Source organism: Harpegnathos saltator, unplaced genomic scaffold (genome assembly GCF_003227715.2).
Source record: "Harpegnathos saltator strain DR-91 unplaced genomic scaffold, Hsal_v8.6 scaffold39, whole genome shotgun sequence".
In the NCBI taxonomy this organism is placed as follows: domain Eukaryota; kingdom Metazoa; phylum Arthropoda; class Insecta; order Hymenoptera; family Formicidae; genus Harpegnathos; species Harpegnathos saltator.
The window spans coordinates 1,120,737-1,139,909 of NW_020230194.1; the positions used below are offsets into that span (position 1 = coordinate 1,120,737).

At 44.9% G+C, this 19,173-nt stretch overlaps 3 protein-coding genes across 4 annotated transcripts; all 3 read right to left on the reverse strand.

Moving 5' to 3' along the window:
• Positions 1–1,664: 1,664 nt before the first annotated feature.
• LOC105191642 (prisilkin-39) lies at positions 1,665–4,394 on the reverse strand. Of its 2 annotated transcripts, none has more exons than XM_011155178.2 (3): positions 4,281–4,394; positions 3,128–3,323; positions 1,665–2,070 (listed from the first exon to the last, which is right to left on the reverse strand). In XM_011155178.2, exons 1-3 carry the CDS (start codon positions 4,296–4,298, stop codon positions 2,024–2,026), a joined length of 261 nt encoding a protein of 86 aa, XP_011153480.1. In that variant the 5' UTR covers positions 4,299–4,394; the 3' UTR covers positions 1,665–2,023. The 2 variants fall into 2 exon arrangements, with proteins under 2 accessions (XP_011153480.1, XP_011153479.1); XM_011155177.2 differs by having other exon boundaries at positions 3,116–3,323.
• A 2,743-nt stretch (positions 4,395–7,137) lies between these two features.
• Positions 7,138–13,752, reverse strand: LOC105191646 (uncharacterized). The gene is made up of 3 exons (XM_011155182.3): positions 13,726–13,752; positions 10,103–10,169; positions 7,138–9,349 (listed from the first exon to the last, which is right to left on the reverse strand). Exons 1-3 carry the CDS (start codon positions 13,741–13,743, stop codon positions 7,953–7,955), a joined length of 1,482 nt encoding a protein of 493 aa, XP_011153484.1. The 5' UTR covers positions 13,744–13,752; the 3' UTR covers positions 7,138–7,952.
• A 692-nt stretch (positions 13,753–14,444) lies between these two features.
• LOC105191643 (uncharacterized) lies at positions 14,445–18,740 on the reverse strand. The gene is made up of 3 exons (XM_011155179.2): positions 18,684–18,740; positions 16,857–16,953; positions 14,445–15,197 (listed from the first exon to the last, which is right to left on the reverse strand). The coding sequence occupies exons 1-3, from the start codon at positions 18,696–18,698 to the stop codon at positions 14,950–14,952; spliced, it is 360 nt and encodes a 119-aa protein (XP_011153481.1). The 5' UTR covers positions 18,699–18,740; the 3' UTR covers positions 14,445–14,949.
• Between the last annotated feature and the right edge of the window lie 433 nt (positions 18,741–19,173).

Sequence of the window (19,173 nt, forward strand, 5' to 3'; positions counted from 1 at the left end):
TTTATTTGCATTTATTCGCGGAATTCCTCATAATTTACGGAAGAATTGGAATCGAATTTATTTTTAGTTAGGTCGACATAAAATAATTAATCGCGAAGGATAAGATTTTTCTTAGTAAACGCGCACATTGTTTCCTCGAGAATTATAAAATTCGCTACATCGAACCGCAACGAGACTGCAGATGAAATATTTTAATGAAAAAGAAAACGAACTGTACGAACTTTCGAATACGAACGAATCTTTATTCGCAAATATCTGTAAAATTCGTCGTAATTCGCCCAAGATACTCGACTTTACCTTTGATAGACGCAATTTTTCTCGCAGTGAACGCGATATCTCCTCGAAAGTCGCAAAATCCGCAGCCGTGCCAAGAGAAGTCACGGCCAGTCGCGACTTACGGCTCGGCTCACGATACATAATTTCGGCGTTGTCCGGTAATTGTGCAGGTTTTCCTTGAACTATCCTTTTACCGATGTCCTGAGCACCTCGCGCGGGATACTGATTACATCTAGCTACGTTGTCGTTCTCGTAACAGGTCCGAAAAGTACACGGTCTACCATTCTCTTCGGCTGGAAAGTCCGCGCATGTGGGTCGCATGTATCGAAGAAGCTGCCGCCTCTCGTCGAGAGAACAATCATTTATCTAACTTAATTTTCTAATCACTCCGAGATCTCTCAGCATCCCCGCGCCGCGCTCGGCGCGACAGTACGCTGACAATATTCGCTGTTCACACGATTGTTATTTAATTAGCGTATTTGCTTAATTATACGCGTTGACCATCAAAAACGACGAGTCGTTGAGAGGAATTAGAATGCGAAGCCTCGCCCCTTTTTCTCTCTCTCTCTCTCTCTCTCTCTCTCTATCTCTGGCAAAAATGTTCAATAATACTTCTCAACGTGCGATCCGTCTTAATAAATATGAAAGCCTTTCGCGAAACGTCGAACGAAGGCGGCACACGAACATCATTCGACGCGGTTTCGCGTTTCCTATGCTGAGAATACCGAAACATTATGGCAGCGGTAGGCCGCGCTCGTATGATGAAGCATTCGGTGTTACACGGTCAGACCTCGGCTCGACTCGGTCGTAATGGCCGGTTGATGTAAGAACAAGAGGAGGAACGAAAAGAAGACGGGTATGATCCATGCGGTCTGCAATTAACGGACAAAAGACTCTGTGACGCGTCTTGAAGTACGATGTTAGGACTTGCAAATTCAATAACGCGATGCGTAGGCGGACGCGCGATCTCTCTCTCTCTCTCTCTCTCTCTCTCTCTGTCATTCCTAAACACGCCTCGAATGCACTCGAAACTATATTCCACATGACCGCGACAGTCGCACCTGTCACTTTGCATAATCGCTTCTCCGCAGAAAAAGAATGACTGAGTCTGGTCGACCGTGTTCTTTCCGGTTGACAAACACGTCATTCTGCACCGCGAACTCGAGCGCGAGAAAACAGATCGCCCAATAGAATTGCTTGCGATTGTCGAGTCTCTCTGTATTTTTGTTATCAGGTTTTCTTTCTTTTTGTTAGACTAAAACGAATGTCTCAATTAATGACCAAAAATATTCTTGTCGTTAAAGACCCTAAATGTAAATTAATAAATTAATCGTCGTCGTTAATAAGGACGTTGTCACTGAGATTCAAATTTTCGCTGACGCAAAATTTTTATTTTTCCTGACATATTTATATTCGAAATGTATTTGTAACATACGAACATTGTGCGTTGCATAATCTTCTATGATGGTGTCCTTTTTTATTTATTTTTCTTCGAGATCGTATCTTTCGGAAGTTTCGTCCTGAACACATGAAAATTTCGCGCACTTATCCGCTCCGATGTGAACGTCACATAGAGAAGCGTCCCTCGGAGGATCAACCAGCAGATCATTTGGCAGGGTTCAATGTTAGCGATAAAAATACATAGTAGGGAGAAAGCGCGACGTAAGTTATGTTTAAGTAATTGTAGGCTTACGCTTCGGACAGCGGTCCAGAAAATCCAGAGGAAGTATGTTGCTCCGAGTTTACTTTAATAATAGCCGTGATGGCCGTAGCCATAGCCGTAGTATGGATATCCTAAATGGGGATGAAGAAGTAATACATCAATATTTTCGCGCGGACGATTTCTTTGTCGCAGTGATGAGTGTACATATGTGTGTGCGCGAGCGTGAACGATTTTTTTGTTACGAAGGCGAGCTCGCGTGCACTCGGCACTTATACACGGTGTTTCGAGAAAGAAGGATCCTGCTATACGTAGTTATATTCTTCTCACCAAGACAAACAAAAAACTTCGGATAAACGTAGTGCGTAAACAATGCTTGGTTAAAAAGTTAATGTCGAGACAAGATTAATAAAATTAATTTTGGTGTTAATGCAATACATACAATATATTTTAATATTCAAATGAACTCCAAAAATTCCAAAAATAAAAGTCTGGTGGATTTAATAATTTAAATAAATATCGCACGTATTAACGTCGAGGTTAATTCTCTTAATCACGACTCGACATTAATCTTTTAATTAAACACTTTTCGGTGTTACGTTTATAGGAATTTTTTGTTTCTTTTGATAAGAAGGATATAACTATATATAGCCAGGGAGAGCCCACCTTTTCTGAAACATTTTATACACAAAAGCTATTTTGTGTATAAAATTGCGTGTTGTGAGATTGTATAATAAAAAATTTATCACGCAGGTGCACAAAACGTGCTGAAAACGTCATTGTTGCGCTAGAAACGATTCTTTCGGTTGGCTCTCAATGCAAAATCTACGAACAAGCTACGTATCTTCTTGCAAAAATTAACTCGTCGTAATTGAAATTATTTTGCATTACGTTAGCGCTCATAACGACAAATTAAAACCCCGTAAATTTTACATCTACACTTGTATATGCTATAATTTTTTTATGACCCAATTATCCGAATTTAAAACGAAGTTGTTCAATTTTGCTCAATTGGATATCGATTAGCCGCAATAAGAGATAAAAAGAAGAAAATGTTACAAGTCCCAAGAGCGACTCAAAGTTAAAGGGGAGACGTACGAATCGATGGGGAAATGACGATTCTGCGATGAGACTGCGATGCTGCGAGTATAGTATTGCGTAAAATTGTGTCGTTTTTACCATAATTCCTACCGTATCCATAACCATGGCCGTATCCGTGTCCGTATCCGTGGCCGTATCCACCATGGCCGTATCCATGGCCGTAGCCGCCATAGAATGGAAACTTGTAACCGTAGGAGTACGGATAGAAGCCGTATCCGTATCCACCCAAGTATCCCGGTTTCGCAACTGCCACACCGATTGCAACGGCCAAAAGCAGAACGATATACTGTAAAGGTGAGAAGCGCGTTGAAGATTAGTCGATAACGCTCGGGAGAAGTATTTCGCTCCTTAATGTAGCGAGTTTATCCGGATTAATCCTTCGCGGCGTTGTGACAAGATTACCCTTTCGGCTGAGGCTCTTTAAGCTTCGCTCGTGTCGCGCTTTATCGCGAAATTGCGGCGAAATAATAAAGCAAATTTCGTTTTAATGACTCGCGCAGGTATCGTTATCGCGCGATTTCGACGACTCGCGTTCAAGGACATTGTGATCTAAAATTTGCATCATACGCGCCACTAAGAAATGAGAAATGAGAAATGTGGGTACTAGAAACTCCAAGGAAATTATAAATTAACCTCTTCAGGGACGAATTTATTAAAATCGGAGGAGAAAATTATTTAAGTTGACATAAATATTATGTCTGTCACCGTGTAACAATACTTCTCTTTTTCTCATGGAATTCTACAAATTAACTTCTTCAGAGATAAATTGATTAAAATCATAAAAAAAATCATTTAATTTCAAAGCTACGTAAATATTATATTAATCATATTGTGTGCCGAGGATTTTTCCTGCTTTTATGAAACGTTACAAATTAACTTCTTCTTCACACAGTGACGAATTCATGAAAATCAGAAGAAAACAATTTAATTTTAAAGTGACACAGATATTACGTCAGTCAATCGTGAGACGAGATTTTTCTTTTTCTGCAAAAGTTTTCGCCGTGAATATTTGTTTATAATATCGTCTGTGACATTTTTGTCGACGACATCCAACGACAATCCGAATTAAGAAAGAAATACTTAACATATACGTAGGTATCAGCATGCGCCCAAGGAGGTTAAATTATCAAGGAACTTCCGAAGGGTCGCGAAGAAATCGATCGGAAATCGCGATCGCCAGGGGGTGTAAACCGACGCGACTCTTCACGAACGACTTTCCGCGCCTCGCACTCGCTGCACTTACGATCTTCAGACACGCCATTCTCTCGTTATTGCAGATACGCGGTTCTCGCAGGTTCTCAGTCGCGCCGATTTTTTCCCATCTGTCGTAGCCGAATACCACTGTCTATCGTTTCTCAGCGACAGGCGGGCTTCTTTTATAACAAAGGCGAGGTCCGCCGCAGCGACGCGCGCGCGGTGGACCCCCCACGGGAGAGTTGCGCTTTTCCGGACCTCGCATTGGCCTCCGCGTCTCCGCCTGTGCTAATAGGAAACTTCATTGTTACCCTGAGATTACACGACTGAGTTGCGGCTCGCATTATGAAAGAGAGACGCGACGCGACCTGCACGTGCGGCGAATTCACGTGAGTTCCCGGGCGCGGCGTGGCCGCTCCGCCCGCGGTGGACGCCTTGACATCCGAAAATTTCTTCCTCGACGCGGTTGCTCGCGTGTGTCCGCCGTGAGGCCCCTCATTATTGCGGCCGGGGGAGAGAATCATACGTCGCAACCGTCGTGGGTTACGATACTTAATGACCGCCGCAGCCGCTAATCGCTTATCGCCGGCAATAATGCACGGGCCCGCCGGTGAATCCCGGCCGTTGAGCACAGGGAAACCGTGCTCTCCTCCGAGTATCGTAAGCGAAACAGAAAGAGGTGACAGACGATGCGACGCGACGCTTACGTAAGCCGGGATTCTCTTACAAAATGTGCCGTTGGCGAAATTGTGCTGATATATTGCGCTCGAGCGCGCGTCCGTGCTGATATATGCGTGAGCGGTTGCCCAATTTTGCGACGACGATGTCCTTTTAGCGATACGTTTCGTTAGAACTGCTGGAATTTGCGAGAGGAAGGACGACTTGAAAGAGACCGAAGAGTGCCGAGTCAGGGGATTCATTAATTAATTTGCACTTGCTTGGGACGATCAACGTTAGTCTTCTGTATCTTTCTCTTGAGTAAAAAGTAAGATTTAGGTAAAGTTTAAGATTTAGTAAGGTTTAATTATATAACCGAATTATGCTGATGTCGTGCTCGCTGTGAGATACATGCGAGGCTGAATTCACTGAACCGTGAAAAGAAAAACAGAATTGATTAAATGCGGAAACTTCGTTTTGCTTTCAACATTTATTATTTGAATAAAAGGATTGGCGGGCGTGTCCTGATCCTTTCTTTTTTTATTTATTATTTTTCAGTGAGACGTTTGAAACGCACACGGCTCGATAATCTTCGTGTAACAATTATTGAAGGCTGAAGAAACTAATCTCGGAAAAAATATCTAAAAATGAAATATATTTATTTCGGTCGCTAACAACACATGTATGTACTTAAACCTAAAAATTTTTTATTTAAATAAAAAATAAGTAACTGTTTCTTTTTCACGAAAATCTCATTTGAAAGAAAGAGATTCTCGGTAAAAAGATGTATGTTAGTAAGAGTAAATTCAAATTCATTAAAAATATCTTTCAGACATTTTTTCTTTGACCGCGTCCGTGAACGGAAAGATAACGCTCCTAAGAGAGACTTGTACTCTCTTATTTAAGAAAAATTATTTTCTCAGTGCAGAAATATATGTACTGTTATCGGTAGAATTTAAGTAAAGTATCTGTATCCACTGATTAAATGTTTCCTGTTTTTAGATATTCTTTTTTTTTTTAATGCGGAGAAGTGTGGATATGTCAAGGAATTAGCGAAGAGATCGTCGCGTCTCGGATGAAGTTATCCAAGGGTACGTACGATCTAAACGAAACATATGCATTGCACATGATTGTTCTTCATGTGAGGTGACGAGGGCGCATCGATAAAAATCTGCTAGAAATTGAGGACACTTCGTTGGCAGGTTGTCACTTTTTCTTCCGATGCTTTCGGCCGATAGCGAGAACAGGCGTTGTTCTGTCGCTTCCTCGATGTATCATACTTACCACGGGCTCCGCGATAACGCGATAACTCACCTTGCGTCTCGATCAATCGCGGCACCGCCCATATGAATATTCCGCGATTGTCTTCGCTTTTTTACGGGAACATGATTCCCTTTCTTACGTACGTTTACCTTCACGCTCGATTGTCCGCACGTTATTCCGAGCCGATCTATTTTCCGCTCCCAGCGGAAACGGGACCGAATCCAGGATCGATATTCAGAATAGCGAAGGATTTCTAGCGCGTTACGTAAAAATCGTTATGCATTTACGCCTTGAACGCGCGCCGTAATGATACCATTTAACGATCGATATGGATCTTGGGAGAGGAAAAGTTCACACCATCCGAGGGATCCTGGCCGACTCCGGAACGCCCAGGAGAAGAGTTGCGGTTAGAAGGAAAAGAAATATCACGCTGTTCAAGGGATCCGCTAACAGTTCTCTTTTCGCGCGAGCAAACGGATGCGACTAATTACGCGAAAATGAAGGGTCTCCGCGTGCAGCTCTCTCGCGTGCCTTGCATAATCGCCTTTCGTATCGTCATCGACGCCGGTTAGACAGACGCGTCGAACGTGCGTACGCGAAATCGCGTGGAGGCCGCGAAAATTACTGGACCATGCGAAGCCCTGTGCATTGTTCGGACGACGAATAATTGCGTGGATAAAGGCCGGGCAATAATCATGAGAACGTTCCCTTCTCTATCGTAATCGTGGGAGCGTCGCCGCGAGTGGAAACCGACGACAAGTTCGAACGTGCGTGTCGCGCGGCTCTTAATTAGCGGATTCGTTAATTATCGACTGATCTTCCCATGCAGATCCGATCTCTCGCCGTAAGCGATATGCAGACGCGAGGCACGAGCGAAGGTTAACAAATAACGAGCAGCCGTCATCTCGTCGAGAATGTCGAGGATCGTGTGTCGTAAAGTTCGCCGAGAGTTTATCCGGCTTTTAAGCAGCTCCATCGAACGCTCTGCGTCTTCGTGACGGAGTCGCTGCGCCCGCGGTGGATGAAGTTCATAACCTTCCCAGTGAACATTACCAACTTTATTGTATCTTTCAACGGAATACATAATGAGCCAACGATCAGCATGTAAATCACGTTATTTCGCCGGCTGGAAGAATCTCGTGGACTTGCGACGGAGATGGTTTGTCTTATAGCATATTCATCAGCGACGCTTCTCTTGCATTCTCGGCTGAACTTGCGCTTCAACGGCCGTTGCGCTCGAAGCGTTAAAATTACACTGACAGTCGTTACCGGCAACGTCGATGAAGCCTCGCAATCCGAGATGCTGTTATAATAACGCGGCGGAGGTTTCATATTGTTGTATATTCATTTATTTTATCTTTACTTAATTTCAAGATCTTGAGACGCGCGCACGAAAAAGGTCTACTTTAAAGACTGCAAAAGTCATCCAGAAGAGGCGGTTATCATGCAACTTTCTCCAAAGATCAAGAATGTGAAAAGTTTCGCACTTTCGGCGAAAAGTTCAAATCGTTAACTTTACGTGAAACTTTTCACGTTTCAGAAGAAGATCACATGACCGCCATCGTGAATTTAAATCTTCGTCCAAATAGAGTTTAAATAACAATTAAGCTTCGATCGATGCTGGTAAGAGCGGCTATTGGGAGCTTTGCTTAATTCGTTTTTAACTTTTTGTATCGAGAATTCAGCCAAAAACGCAACGACAATTCTTCCACCATATCGCATTTTTAACTTTACGTGCCTAAATCTATATTTCAATTTCGCCTCCGTGAATCATGCCGTGAATCGCGAGGTGTCGACGTCATCAGGCTTTCCGGCTCTGGAAGTTCACCAGGCCGAGCTGCTTCAGGCTCTTCCGCTGCGTGTTGTATCGATTCGAGGTGGAAGCTGGCGCCACCTCATCCTGATTGACCGCGGTTATCCTTTCGGGGTTCTCGTCGTCCGTGAGTTCTCCGGCCGAGTTCTCCGGCTGGTCGTCCGACTCACCGGAGTCGGCTGGCTTGTCCTTCGGCGGTAGGTACTTCTTACCGTGAGCGTAAGGACCGTAAGGAAAATGGAACGGAAAGCCAATCAGATACGGATCGGCAAAGATGGGATAGCCACCGTGGCCAACCCCGGCCACAGGGCCGCCCTTGAAGTGGAAGTGGTCGTAGGGCAGAATGTTGAACGGGGGCGGAAAACCGTGGTGGTGGAAGAACGGCTTCAAAGGGGGCCCATAAGGATGCGGGTAGCCGTTTTTTGACGAGTTGCCGCGATCGCCGTTGCCGGCCGGCTCCTCCGTTTGCCTGCTGTTGCCGTTACCGTTGCCGTTGGCGTTACCGTTACCGTTGCCGCCGTGCCCGTTATCGTGGTACCCATAGCCGTAGCCAGGAGGCCCATAGAAGTCGGGACCGCCATGATAAGGCCCGTGAAACCCATAGTGTCTGTTCCGTCCGTTCCCGTTGCCGTCGGTGTCATTCCCGTTTGCGTGATGGGGCCCATAAGGTCCATAACCAGGGTAGCCGCCGTAGGCGAACGACGGACCGCCGTAGGGCCCATGGTGGTAGCCATGGGGCCCGAAATATGGTGGCCCATAACCATGATGGTTTGTGCCGTTGTTCTCGACTCGTGCGTTCTCCTCCGAGCTACCGTCGTCGTCATTATAATGGTGGAAATGTCCGTAAGGTCCATAAGACCCATGGAAGTCTCCGTAGGGTTTTCCTCCTAGATAAGGTCGGAAGCCGCCGGCGTAGGCGGAGTACTGATTGGTGGGCGACTGCTCGATGCTACCGATCGACGAGTCCACGTCGTCATTGATAGTGGACTTGTCAGTCGCCCTGAAGTTACCATTCGACGGGAAGTTGTAAGCTCGATTGTTGAAGTTCGGTTGACCTTGACGTAGATAATATTCCTCGTCCGACAAAGACTGTCCTAGACCTCCGCTCACTCGCGGCTCTTCCACCCTCGTCGGAGGGTTGTCGTAGAGTCCGTTGTAAGGGTAAGGGTTTGAGCGAGGTTCGTAGTACCTGGCTGCATTCGTCGTCTTGTCGACCACGTTGTCCAAGGTCGAGGGCGAGTCCGGGTCGTCGCCGTTGAAACGGATGGGTATCGCCAGGATGGATTGGTAGGACGACCGGTTGTTGCGTTGCTGCACGTCGCTCAATATCGCCGGTGATATCACCGAGGCCACGTTCTTGGCGAAGTTCGCCAGGATCTCGGGACCTCCGTCAAAAGGGAGTAGTTTAATGAACGAGGAATTTAATCGGGGCCACGCGATTAAACTCAAATGTCGCGGATCGCTTTGATCTCTCCTCGCGGATGTTATTTGTTAGGCGGTGATTTCGAGTTACGAGCCGTCGAGCGCGCGGCGATCGGTCTTCCCGCCTGGATTTTTATGTACATCCGGTTAGCAGCAATATATTTACGAAAACATGCCGATTCGATGCAAATGCAACATTCCAAAACGCCGGGGGATAAACTGTTCGTAAAAAGAGGGAAAAGGTCGCCGACGTTCCTTAAATATCGCGTTGCCGCGAGCGATCGATGACGCGAGGAGAGAGACTTTACGATATTTTAATTATACTTATGGAGCGAATAAAGTTGTATCGAATTAACATCGGGTACAAGGTTTTTTGTTACATCGATGAAAAACTAACAGCAGCAAGACTAAAGGTTACACTCGGATTTTTATCTCACGTTTGACATCACATATCGCTGCGACTAAATTCTAATGATCTCTTTTGCATTTCTGTTTCGTCATTCTATGCGAAAAGTGCAAGTATTGTGTTCGTGAAAGCTTCTAGATGGACTTTCACGGTCGTCACAGAATGACGTAGAATCGACGGGGGACTTTACACTATTTTAATATTTCATTTTTCATGTTACATTTTATGTAGCACTGTTTTGAGTAAATTCTGATTTCGTTTCGTTTTTCTGTTTCATCGTTATATGCAACAAACGTAAAGTTATACTTACTAACTGAGCTTCGCGCCGTTTCCCCTCCGCTTATCGCGCACCAGAGCGCGATGCAGTGGAACAGTATCTGCAACGAGGAAGAATTGGCGATGTCACATGCGGTGTTTGTTAAAAAAAGAAAAAATTGCGACCAAGTCGCACTTGGAATTTGGCGCTTGATAAATTTTTTGTTCTCAAAAAGATTCTCGCGCAGACTGTCGCACGCGAGCGAGACGATCTTGTACGTCTTCACCGTTCTTTCGCTGGAGTTGCTCGAAAGTTTTATCAACACGGACAGCGTTCTCGCGAGTGTATAATTAAGTTGATAAAAAAATAATGAATTCTCTCCCGCGTCACACTTAGCATAACGTATAAACATTCGCGACGTGACAACTCCGTCGTTAATACCCGTTTAATGTTTAGCGGTGGATTCGCGATGAATTATTGCCATGCCATCATTTTGCAAAATACCCGATTATAAATAGGTATTATTATCCAGTTGTTCGATAAGCTCATAAAGATTTGAAGATGTACGAGATACTCGAAGCCGATAACCCTATAGTCACGCGCGACTTTATGCTTTTCACTTTTTATAATCTTCTGGTGTTGAGAAAAGGACCTAAATAAACGTTTTGTCCAACTATAAAATTTTTATTACTCTTTGTAAATTTTCTAGGAACTCATCGAACGACTCAGTGTTATAAATAAAGAATTTATGTGGTTTCAGTGTTAATCAAGGTAATCGGCTTTTTCTTCTCTTTCTCTTTCTTCTTTTCTTCGAAATCAAAAGGTAACTTCGCGGCAATTTTGCCTACGTTTTCACGCGAAAATATCTGAAATACCGCGGTGTTTAGATTTTCCGGGCAGGAGAAGAAGAAGAAGAAGAAGAAGAAGAAGAAGAAAAAGAAGAAGAAGGAGAAGCAGAGGAAAGAGGGAAGAAGAGTGTTACGAGTAACGCAACGCGCAACGACGTCGAGCATAGCGTGACTGGCGATCTCCCTGTAAAATTATGTTTTATTTGTCATTGCGTAAGGCGAGTAGAAGAAAGAGAGAGGGGGGCGAGGGAACGCGTGTGCACATAAATCCGGCGATCAACGCACCGCGTGTGCCGATTGTGCAAAATCTCGGCGAAAAGGAGAGCCGACACGCACGCACGCACGCACGCACGCACGCACACAAGCGCGCGTGCAAATATCGGCTCCCGGCATGCTTATTAACCGCGTCTGTCGTCTCTCGTCGTATGGAACCGCGATTCTTATAATAATAGAATCGAATCGGTCTGTGTGTGCGGTCACGCCGATTGCATTTTCGCGAAGTGCAACGCACGCACGTCGAGGAAACGCCGCGAGCAGGCTCGCACGGTCGAGTTACCGCGCGCGACGCCACGAAAATTAATTCGCGTCGCGCGTGTTTTATATTTTATAGTCCTCACGATCGAGTCACGTAAAATGCGGACAGTTAGATCCCGGAGCTCACAGTTACTCGTGTTAAATCTTCATTGTGCTAGAATGATAATACTTGACGAACAAAGCAATCTCGTTAATATGGGAAATATCCTTCCGAGAAGGATATGAAGAATGAGGGAGGTGAGGAATGGGGAATTATTCTAACATTAGATTTTGATACAAAAGATTTGTCTCTTTTGTCAGATAAAGAAGGAAGACGAAATCACCATGTTTTTCAAAGGACAAACAATTAAAAAAAAATTGAATTATCGAATAAAATGAACTCTCTCTGGACCTTTTCTTTTTTCAGACACCTAAGAAGGACTTCTTCGCCTTCTTAATATGCAAAATTCCTAGAGAGAACTTGATGGGAAAATGATGACTTTTTTCTCATCGACTTAACACAAGAAATAGGATACAAGGATCCGTTTGACGTGGATGATAAATTTGCCGTGTACGCTCAACCAAGGACATCTTGTTGCGTACATTTACACTGTCAAAGACAATTACCTTCTCGCGATGAAGATTCAGCACGAATAATCTGCATTCGGCTCTAGTCGCCCATATGACCGTGTTCTACGATTTAGACTCCAGTGAAAGAAATTTCTTTCTCAATCGATCGGCCGTTTTAACTGCTCAACGCTTCGTAGGATGGAAACTCCGTAACGGAAGTTGCAACCGCAAATATTCCTCCGATTTATGTAAGACTCATATGAGCGCGGCTGTTCTTTCTTTTTACCCGACGTTTTATCAAATACATAGTTATCAGGCAACAATTTGAGAGCGCTTCCTTGTAATGTCAGCACGCTTTGTAAGTAAATATAGGTGGACGATGTGACTTCCGCCGCACATACCGTGGCATTAATAATAAAAGTACTCCTACGTCGTGGCGAGTACTCATTTGTCGACGCACATTTTATATCAGGCGCAATCCACCTGCCGAGAAAGCTTTGGTTTAAACTTAATCGCTTCTGGTTTTCGCTCATATCAGTAACGATTCGATAGAAAAAATAATAGCAGTAAGTGCCCATTAAAACGAGCAAATAAACGAGGCATCGAAAACTTTACAAAGGGTCAGTAACAATCGCTGTCCAACGTGAATATGATAAAAATAATAATTAAATATCCAGAACGCAGCTGTAGCAAAATCAGTGTCGGGCATTAATAATCGATTCAAACTTTAGTTCGCTAAAATAATCGACGAATCGATAGTCAAAATCAATCAATCGCCACACATGTAATTATGAGCACTTTAATCAATATTCAATCAAATCAAAGTAATCGTTTCGAGTGACGATCACTCAAGATCAATCTCAGTGTTAATCTCTATTACTTTAATGATCAACTAAAATTATATCGGACAATCAATGCTGATCAAGATATTATTATTTTAGCGGAGCGCGATTAAATTAATTGAAATTTCGAGTAATTACGCGTTGTGCACAAGCAGACACGTCAGCTTGCGTTCGCCCGTGAACCATCGTGCTCGTGATTCAACAAAACTGGACTAATGCGGCCGCACTCTGCGCGTGAGAAGATTGCAGATCGCAACGACGCGCTTAATGACGAGTTGCTGCGCCGCCGAATAATTTGCCCGTTTCTTGAACTTAACCGAAACGGTAATGTATGCAACTCGCGACTCCCGCGAAACCGGCGCGTGACCCGATGAACCCGGCAACCCCGGCCACGTGAATTGTCAAAGCCGCCGTTCTCTTCGCGTATTAAACACAGTCGCGGCATCATTCGAGATCATGCGATCTCATTTACGCAGTAATGCGCCGCTCGCGCGCGTGATGAATCAAGCGACGCGAAGGCTGCAGAAGAGGCGTGTGTATCCTCGTAAATGAATTCATGAGCGAATCACTCGGCTATTACGTTAAATCACTCTGTGATTGACTTCCACGATTTGCCACTGAGAGAAAAGTGGGAAGGGAGTAGATGGGTAAAGTGAGCGAGAAAGAGAGAGAGAGAGAGAGAGAGAGAGAGAGAAATGCCGAGGCTCTCCTCTGCATCCGCGCGCTCTCGCTGAGTAATTGTGGCAATTCGGCACTTCGCACTAATCTCCGCGGCACGCGCCGGATTTTTCGCTGTTCCTGATTAATCGCGCTATCGCGGGACGAGCGACGTGCGTTGCAAAATGCGCTCCGTTCTTCCCTGTGTACGAACGAACGAACGGCTTTTACATGCGAGGATACTCACGTGCAACGCGTAATGCATCGTGCGTGCGGCTCGTAACGACTAAAGGACAGACATCGTGTCCGATGTCATTTATACTTTCTCTCCTTAAACGCGCCTTTACCCTCGTTGCGCTGTGTCCAGGGTGTGACGGAAGGGTGGATCGCGGTGGACTGGCGGTCGCGTGGGTCGAAAGCTGCAGAGCTCGTCATCGACGAAGCGATTTTGATCGAATCGTCCTGCGAGCGTTTTGTTAATATTAATTTCAGCTTCGTCTTGGAGAAGAGCCAACCGATACAGACATTTTTTATGACTGAGTAAATGACCAAAATATTAAAAGTAAAATGGTGAAAATATTTCGATAAAAAATGAGACTCCAGCACGAAAATCGGAAATGAATATTCAGAAAAGAAATTGCAAGGCCTACGAAAAATGTCATTGTGTAAATAAGATGGGTCGATCTTGATCCAATAATGATATTATTAAGACTAAGATACTCGAATTGTTAAAACAACTTGTAATATATTATTTCCGCCGAATAATTGATTTCCGCCAGGAGGGTGACGACGTCGGTCGTTCGACTTTGGATGCATCGATTTGTAGCCACTTTTTTATACACTTCCGAATTTCCTTCCGATCGAATACCTGAATTCTGACTCAGCAGTATGTCTGTGAAACTTAAATTCCAATTCCAATAACAAATGACCCCATTGACAGGCGGCATTAATAACAACGCAACAACGTTTCGCCAGGCATCCGTGTGTATTTCTCTATCTTTACAAGCGTGTGAGCCTTACAGTATCTACTAAAAAAAATATGGCAATGAATGAACAAGTGGCACATCAATGCAGGACGACGTCGGAGAGCGCGTAGCGGCGCCTCGCGCGAGGAATTATTCTCTCCTTCTCCCCCTCTCCCTCTGAAGCCAGACAGAGAGAAAATAATTCTCGAGTAACGAACGTTATCGTTGGCAATTATAGCTAATTTACGCGAAAGCTGTCGCGCAGCACAGCCTGATGCTCGCATGGATCGACGAGGACTTCATCCAACGGTATTTCTTCAGCGTCGCTTGAGATCGCGCGGGATGCAATTTTCGTGAGAGAGCGATCGGCTGGCGTTCTCGACGTGTCTTCTTCCTCGCGATCGGCGACAGGTGTCAGAGGACGCTCGTCTGATTCGGCTGGCTGACTCGATGACCACGACGAGGCGTGTTTCCCCGACGAAAAGCTCCGTCCGGCAGGCGGATGGCTAGTAGCCGATTTGGCTGATCGTGCCGACGACACCTGGAGCAACGACTGCGGGTAGATTGTAAATCTGCACTTGTCGAGGCGTGAATGCCAGCGGCCGATTCGTGCGCAGATTCGGCGTGATGATTACTGGGTGCTGCGCGAAGTCGAAGCCGCCCAATTGTCTCGCTTGCTGCTGGGGGTTGTCGACTTGCCCGTAACCTGGATACTTGGCCACCATGCCGCTCACACTTCCGTACGGGATTCCACCTGTTGAGTGATGCAATCGAGGCTCGTTACTGTTAACGAAGTCATTAAAGCGCGCGCGAAATTGCGAGGATAACGGACGAAAAGAGAAGAGAGATACAAATTGAGAAATTCCGATTTGCGTTTTGCGTTCCGTTTCGTTTTATATTTCTAAAATGATTCTAAGGTGATCTTAAGGCGATTCCGAGGACACTGGATAAATATTTCTCGCCCACTGCGAAAAGATATCCGTCGCGACGATATCGTAATGTAAAAGAATCCCGGGAATATGTTAAGCGACTTCTTCGCTGTCTAAAAAATAATTTAATAGGTTGGAATCTGAGACGCGACTGGAATGATTAAAGCGTCCTGATTAGTAAATAAGCAATCGAATCGTGAAAATTCATTAATAAAGTAATAATAAATGTCTTAAGCTAAATATGTACATAAGGTTAACTTTGTTGGAAAGTTTAGACATTTGAAGTTTTGATCGCTATATTTTCCAAATTTGTGGATAGATTTTTATTTATTTATTTATTTATATCCCTTAGGGAATTATTGAAGTATCTTTTGGTGGCATGACAGTTTGATTTTGTTTTTTCATTGGTAGTTAATTTAATTATGACTGTCAAGCTTTGGGGAGGAGGCTCAAGTGTATGGGAGAATGTTAATAAATTGATAATATAAAATGATATAATAAACACATTTAATAAAATAATGTGAGAAACTGACGTAATGAATTGACAAAAATAGATCTCGTATGTCGAACAAATTTTCGGACGATGATTCTAGACGACGATTATTAACGAGATATTTTCGCGAATTATGTCTCTGGGAATTAACATCGCCGTAAATTAATTCGATATTCATGGGATTCGAGAGACTCTTGGATTCCATTCGTGGTAGACTGTTTGCGAACCAGTTGAAAGACACCGCCGAAATGACGAATGTTTTTCACGCATCGTTGTTGTTTGCGACGACATCGTAATTTAAAGGAACCCCGGGAATATGTAAAGCAATTTCTTCGTTCTGTGTCTGGAAAGTAATTTAGTAGGTTGTAACCTGAGACGCGACTGGAATGACTAATTGTGCGGGAACTTTCTGCACAATTCAAGGAAAAACTCCAAAAATAACGATAGCTTCGCGTGTTATTGTATACGTATTTTTATTTCGAGTTGCTAATGTCGATTTACGAAAGGGTCAGAAATGAATAGATTTATTGAAATCTTCGTGGCCTACTAGACGCGGCGGCTCATATCTAACATATTGACTATTCTTCTCTGGTGAAAGGCAATATGAAAGGTTTCAGACACGAGCGACCACCAGTGCTGCTTTCTGTTGGAGACCGATTCGGATCGAAAGCTCGGAAGCGGGACTATAAATATTTCATTTGGTTTATTTATCGATTGATCTCTCTATTCCACACGGAAATTTCCACGTGGAAATATTTAACTAAATTAGAAAACGGCTGTCAAAATGCAAAAATCAAGCGTTCTCAAAATAAATTTGCCATAGGAAGAAATGTTGTTAATACGTTGAAGCAGCTGTAACATGATTTTTTCATAAATATACATCAATTATGACAAAGCAGAGTTTCTCTCAGGAAAACTTTCGTCGACGTTCGTTTTCATGCGCGCGTCTCTAAAATTTTCTAGAAAGTCAGGAAGCAGAAGTCTGACTTACCATATGCCAATCCGTTCACCATCTCCACGATCCCGGCGCTGTCCGGTGCAGCTGCTGATAATTTTACCAGCGTCGCGAGTCCAAATAACAGGGTGATCTGCGGGAAATTGCACATTAGACATGACGATCCCCGGTGATTTCAATGCGCGCATAGGTGTACCTGCGTGACGTAAGCGCACCAGGAAAAATAACTATTAATTTAATGTATTTTATACGTAATTCTCACGCTCTTCCTCCTTTCTTCTCTTTCCGCCGGCGCAAAAATCGGCATAATACTCGGCAATTTTTATTATTAACCCCCGCGTAATAATTGGCACGACATGAACTTTTGGTATCAAACATATCGATGCCCTTTACGCAGCATTAATTATTATTTATGTTTGTAATATTTCCGTATATAAAAAAAATTAATTAACGTCTATAATCAGTGTCATAAATATTTCATAATTAGCGTGAAGTAAACCTCTGGCATTAATATCAAAAGTTTGGTATCAAAAGTTTAACCAAACGTCCGATTCAATATAACTAAATCGACGAGGAGCGAAATCGGCTGAGAATCGGCCCGACGTTTCCGCATAAAACATAATTAAATTGACGCTAGACGCTCGATGTATCTCACTTGATGAATGCGAAGCGAGCACAAACGAATGTCGAATGCCGAATTTGATAATGTTCGCCTGAGTTCCTTACGCAGCGAATTATTTGACAGTTCGCCTTGACAATCCGCCGTACGCACATATTTTCGCGCGGCCGCTCAACAATGTGGCCGAGAACGGCGCGGCTAAGAATACCGTGCGCGTAGTGTTTCATGGAACGAGACACGCGGTTGTGTCACGATTGTGTCATCGCTGCCGAGCGACTCCGCGGTATCGGCTCGCTCAGCGAGAACTGTGTCGCGTAGGCGATCGCGGCCTCGAATCCGCCTGCATTAGGACGAATTTCGACAATTGGCGACAAAAAGCGCCTCGCACCCGCGCAGCTAGAAAGTGTGCCGCGCATTTGCATGCCGTGTATATACCCGCGACTTTTTTCCGCGTCTCGACCGTGCATTAATTCGCAATCTTTTCACGCGTTGCTGCACGCCGCCGCCATCGCGGCCGATCCTTTTACACACACCGTGCAAAAATCACCGAGAGAGGCCGATCGATCAATGATTATTGCAACATCCCGGACGCAACGATCGTTCGATTAAACAACCTCTCCGACGTTACACCTTTACGCAACGAACGACACGACAGCATATTCCCCTTCCCCTCCCCTCCCAGCTTCGTCCATACTGGAACGCGCGTGTCAATCTGTTTTCGTGAGTTTTGTATCAGCCATCCTCGACAGCATCCTCAGGTCTGCGTCCTTGTGTCTCACTTCCAGGACCATCCTCGAAATTACGGTATAATTCCTTCCCGATCGCACGCGCATCGATCTGTTTCTGCGAGCGTTATCCGGAAAAGTTCAGCTACCGTCTTCAGTCGCGACCTCAATCGCAAATCTACCTCAAAAACACCCTCGAATCCACCGGACTGTGACATCCTCGTCGCCGGGACCACTCTCGAGATTCCGTTTCGAGACCAGAATTCGTTCCCGATATGCGAGCGACGAACGTCACGATGACGTGTTCAATCCGGCTCGCCTTCGAAACGCTCTACCATACTGTAACTTCTAACGATCTGTTTATACGTCCGAAAAAGAGCTCCATCGCTCTGCCCACAGTCAATAGAGTCCCGAGAGTGCGTCCTCAGGTCCTCGAATCCGCCGCACTGACGTTCTCGTCGATGGACCACGGTGCCGAAAAACTAGCGTGATCCGCTAGTTCCTGACCTTTTCACGTACCTTGGCGGGCAGCATGTCGCCGTTCGCGGGCAGCAACGCACGGCGTCTAGCGGAAACTTAGCAGGTGACTAGTCTACAATGGCGAAGATCGAATTATATACACGTGGCATATCGTGTCGTACGTATTAACGTTGACCAATCGTCGAGCGGTGTCCCCTTTCGATCGAGCGCGCATTTTATTCGTCCGTCTAGGATTTTATCAGAGCGCGCGCGAAGGATATCGCTCGGCTCCACAAGCGGCACCTTAACCTTGGCGCACCGCGGCCAGACTCTTTCTCCTTCTCTCTCACGTCGCCGCGATCATGCGGATTCCTTGGATCCCTGCGCGCCAAGGACCGATTTCCATTACGATCAACACGCGTTTGCTTTTTGTACGTGTCTTTTCTCTCGGCTCTTTTCCAGACAGAGAGAGAGAGAGAGAGAGAGAGAGAGAGAGAGAGAGAGAGAGAGAGAGAGAGAGAAAAAGCGCCCTCCACGAGAGTGGCGAACG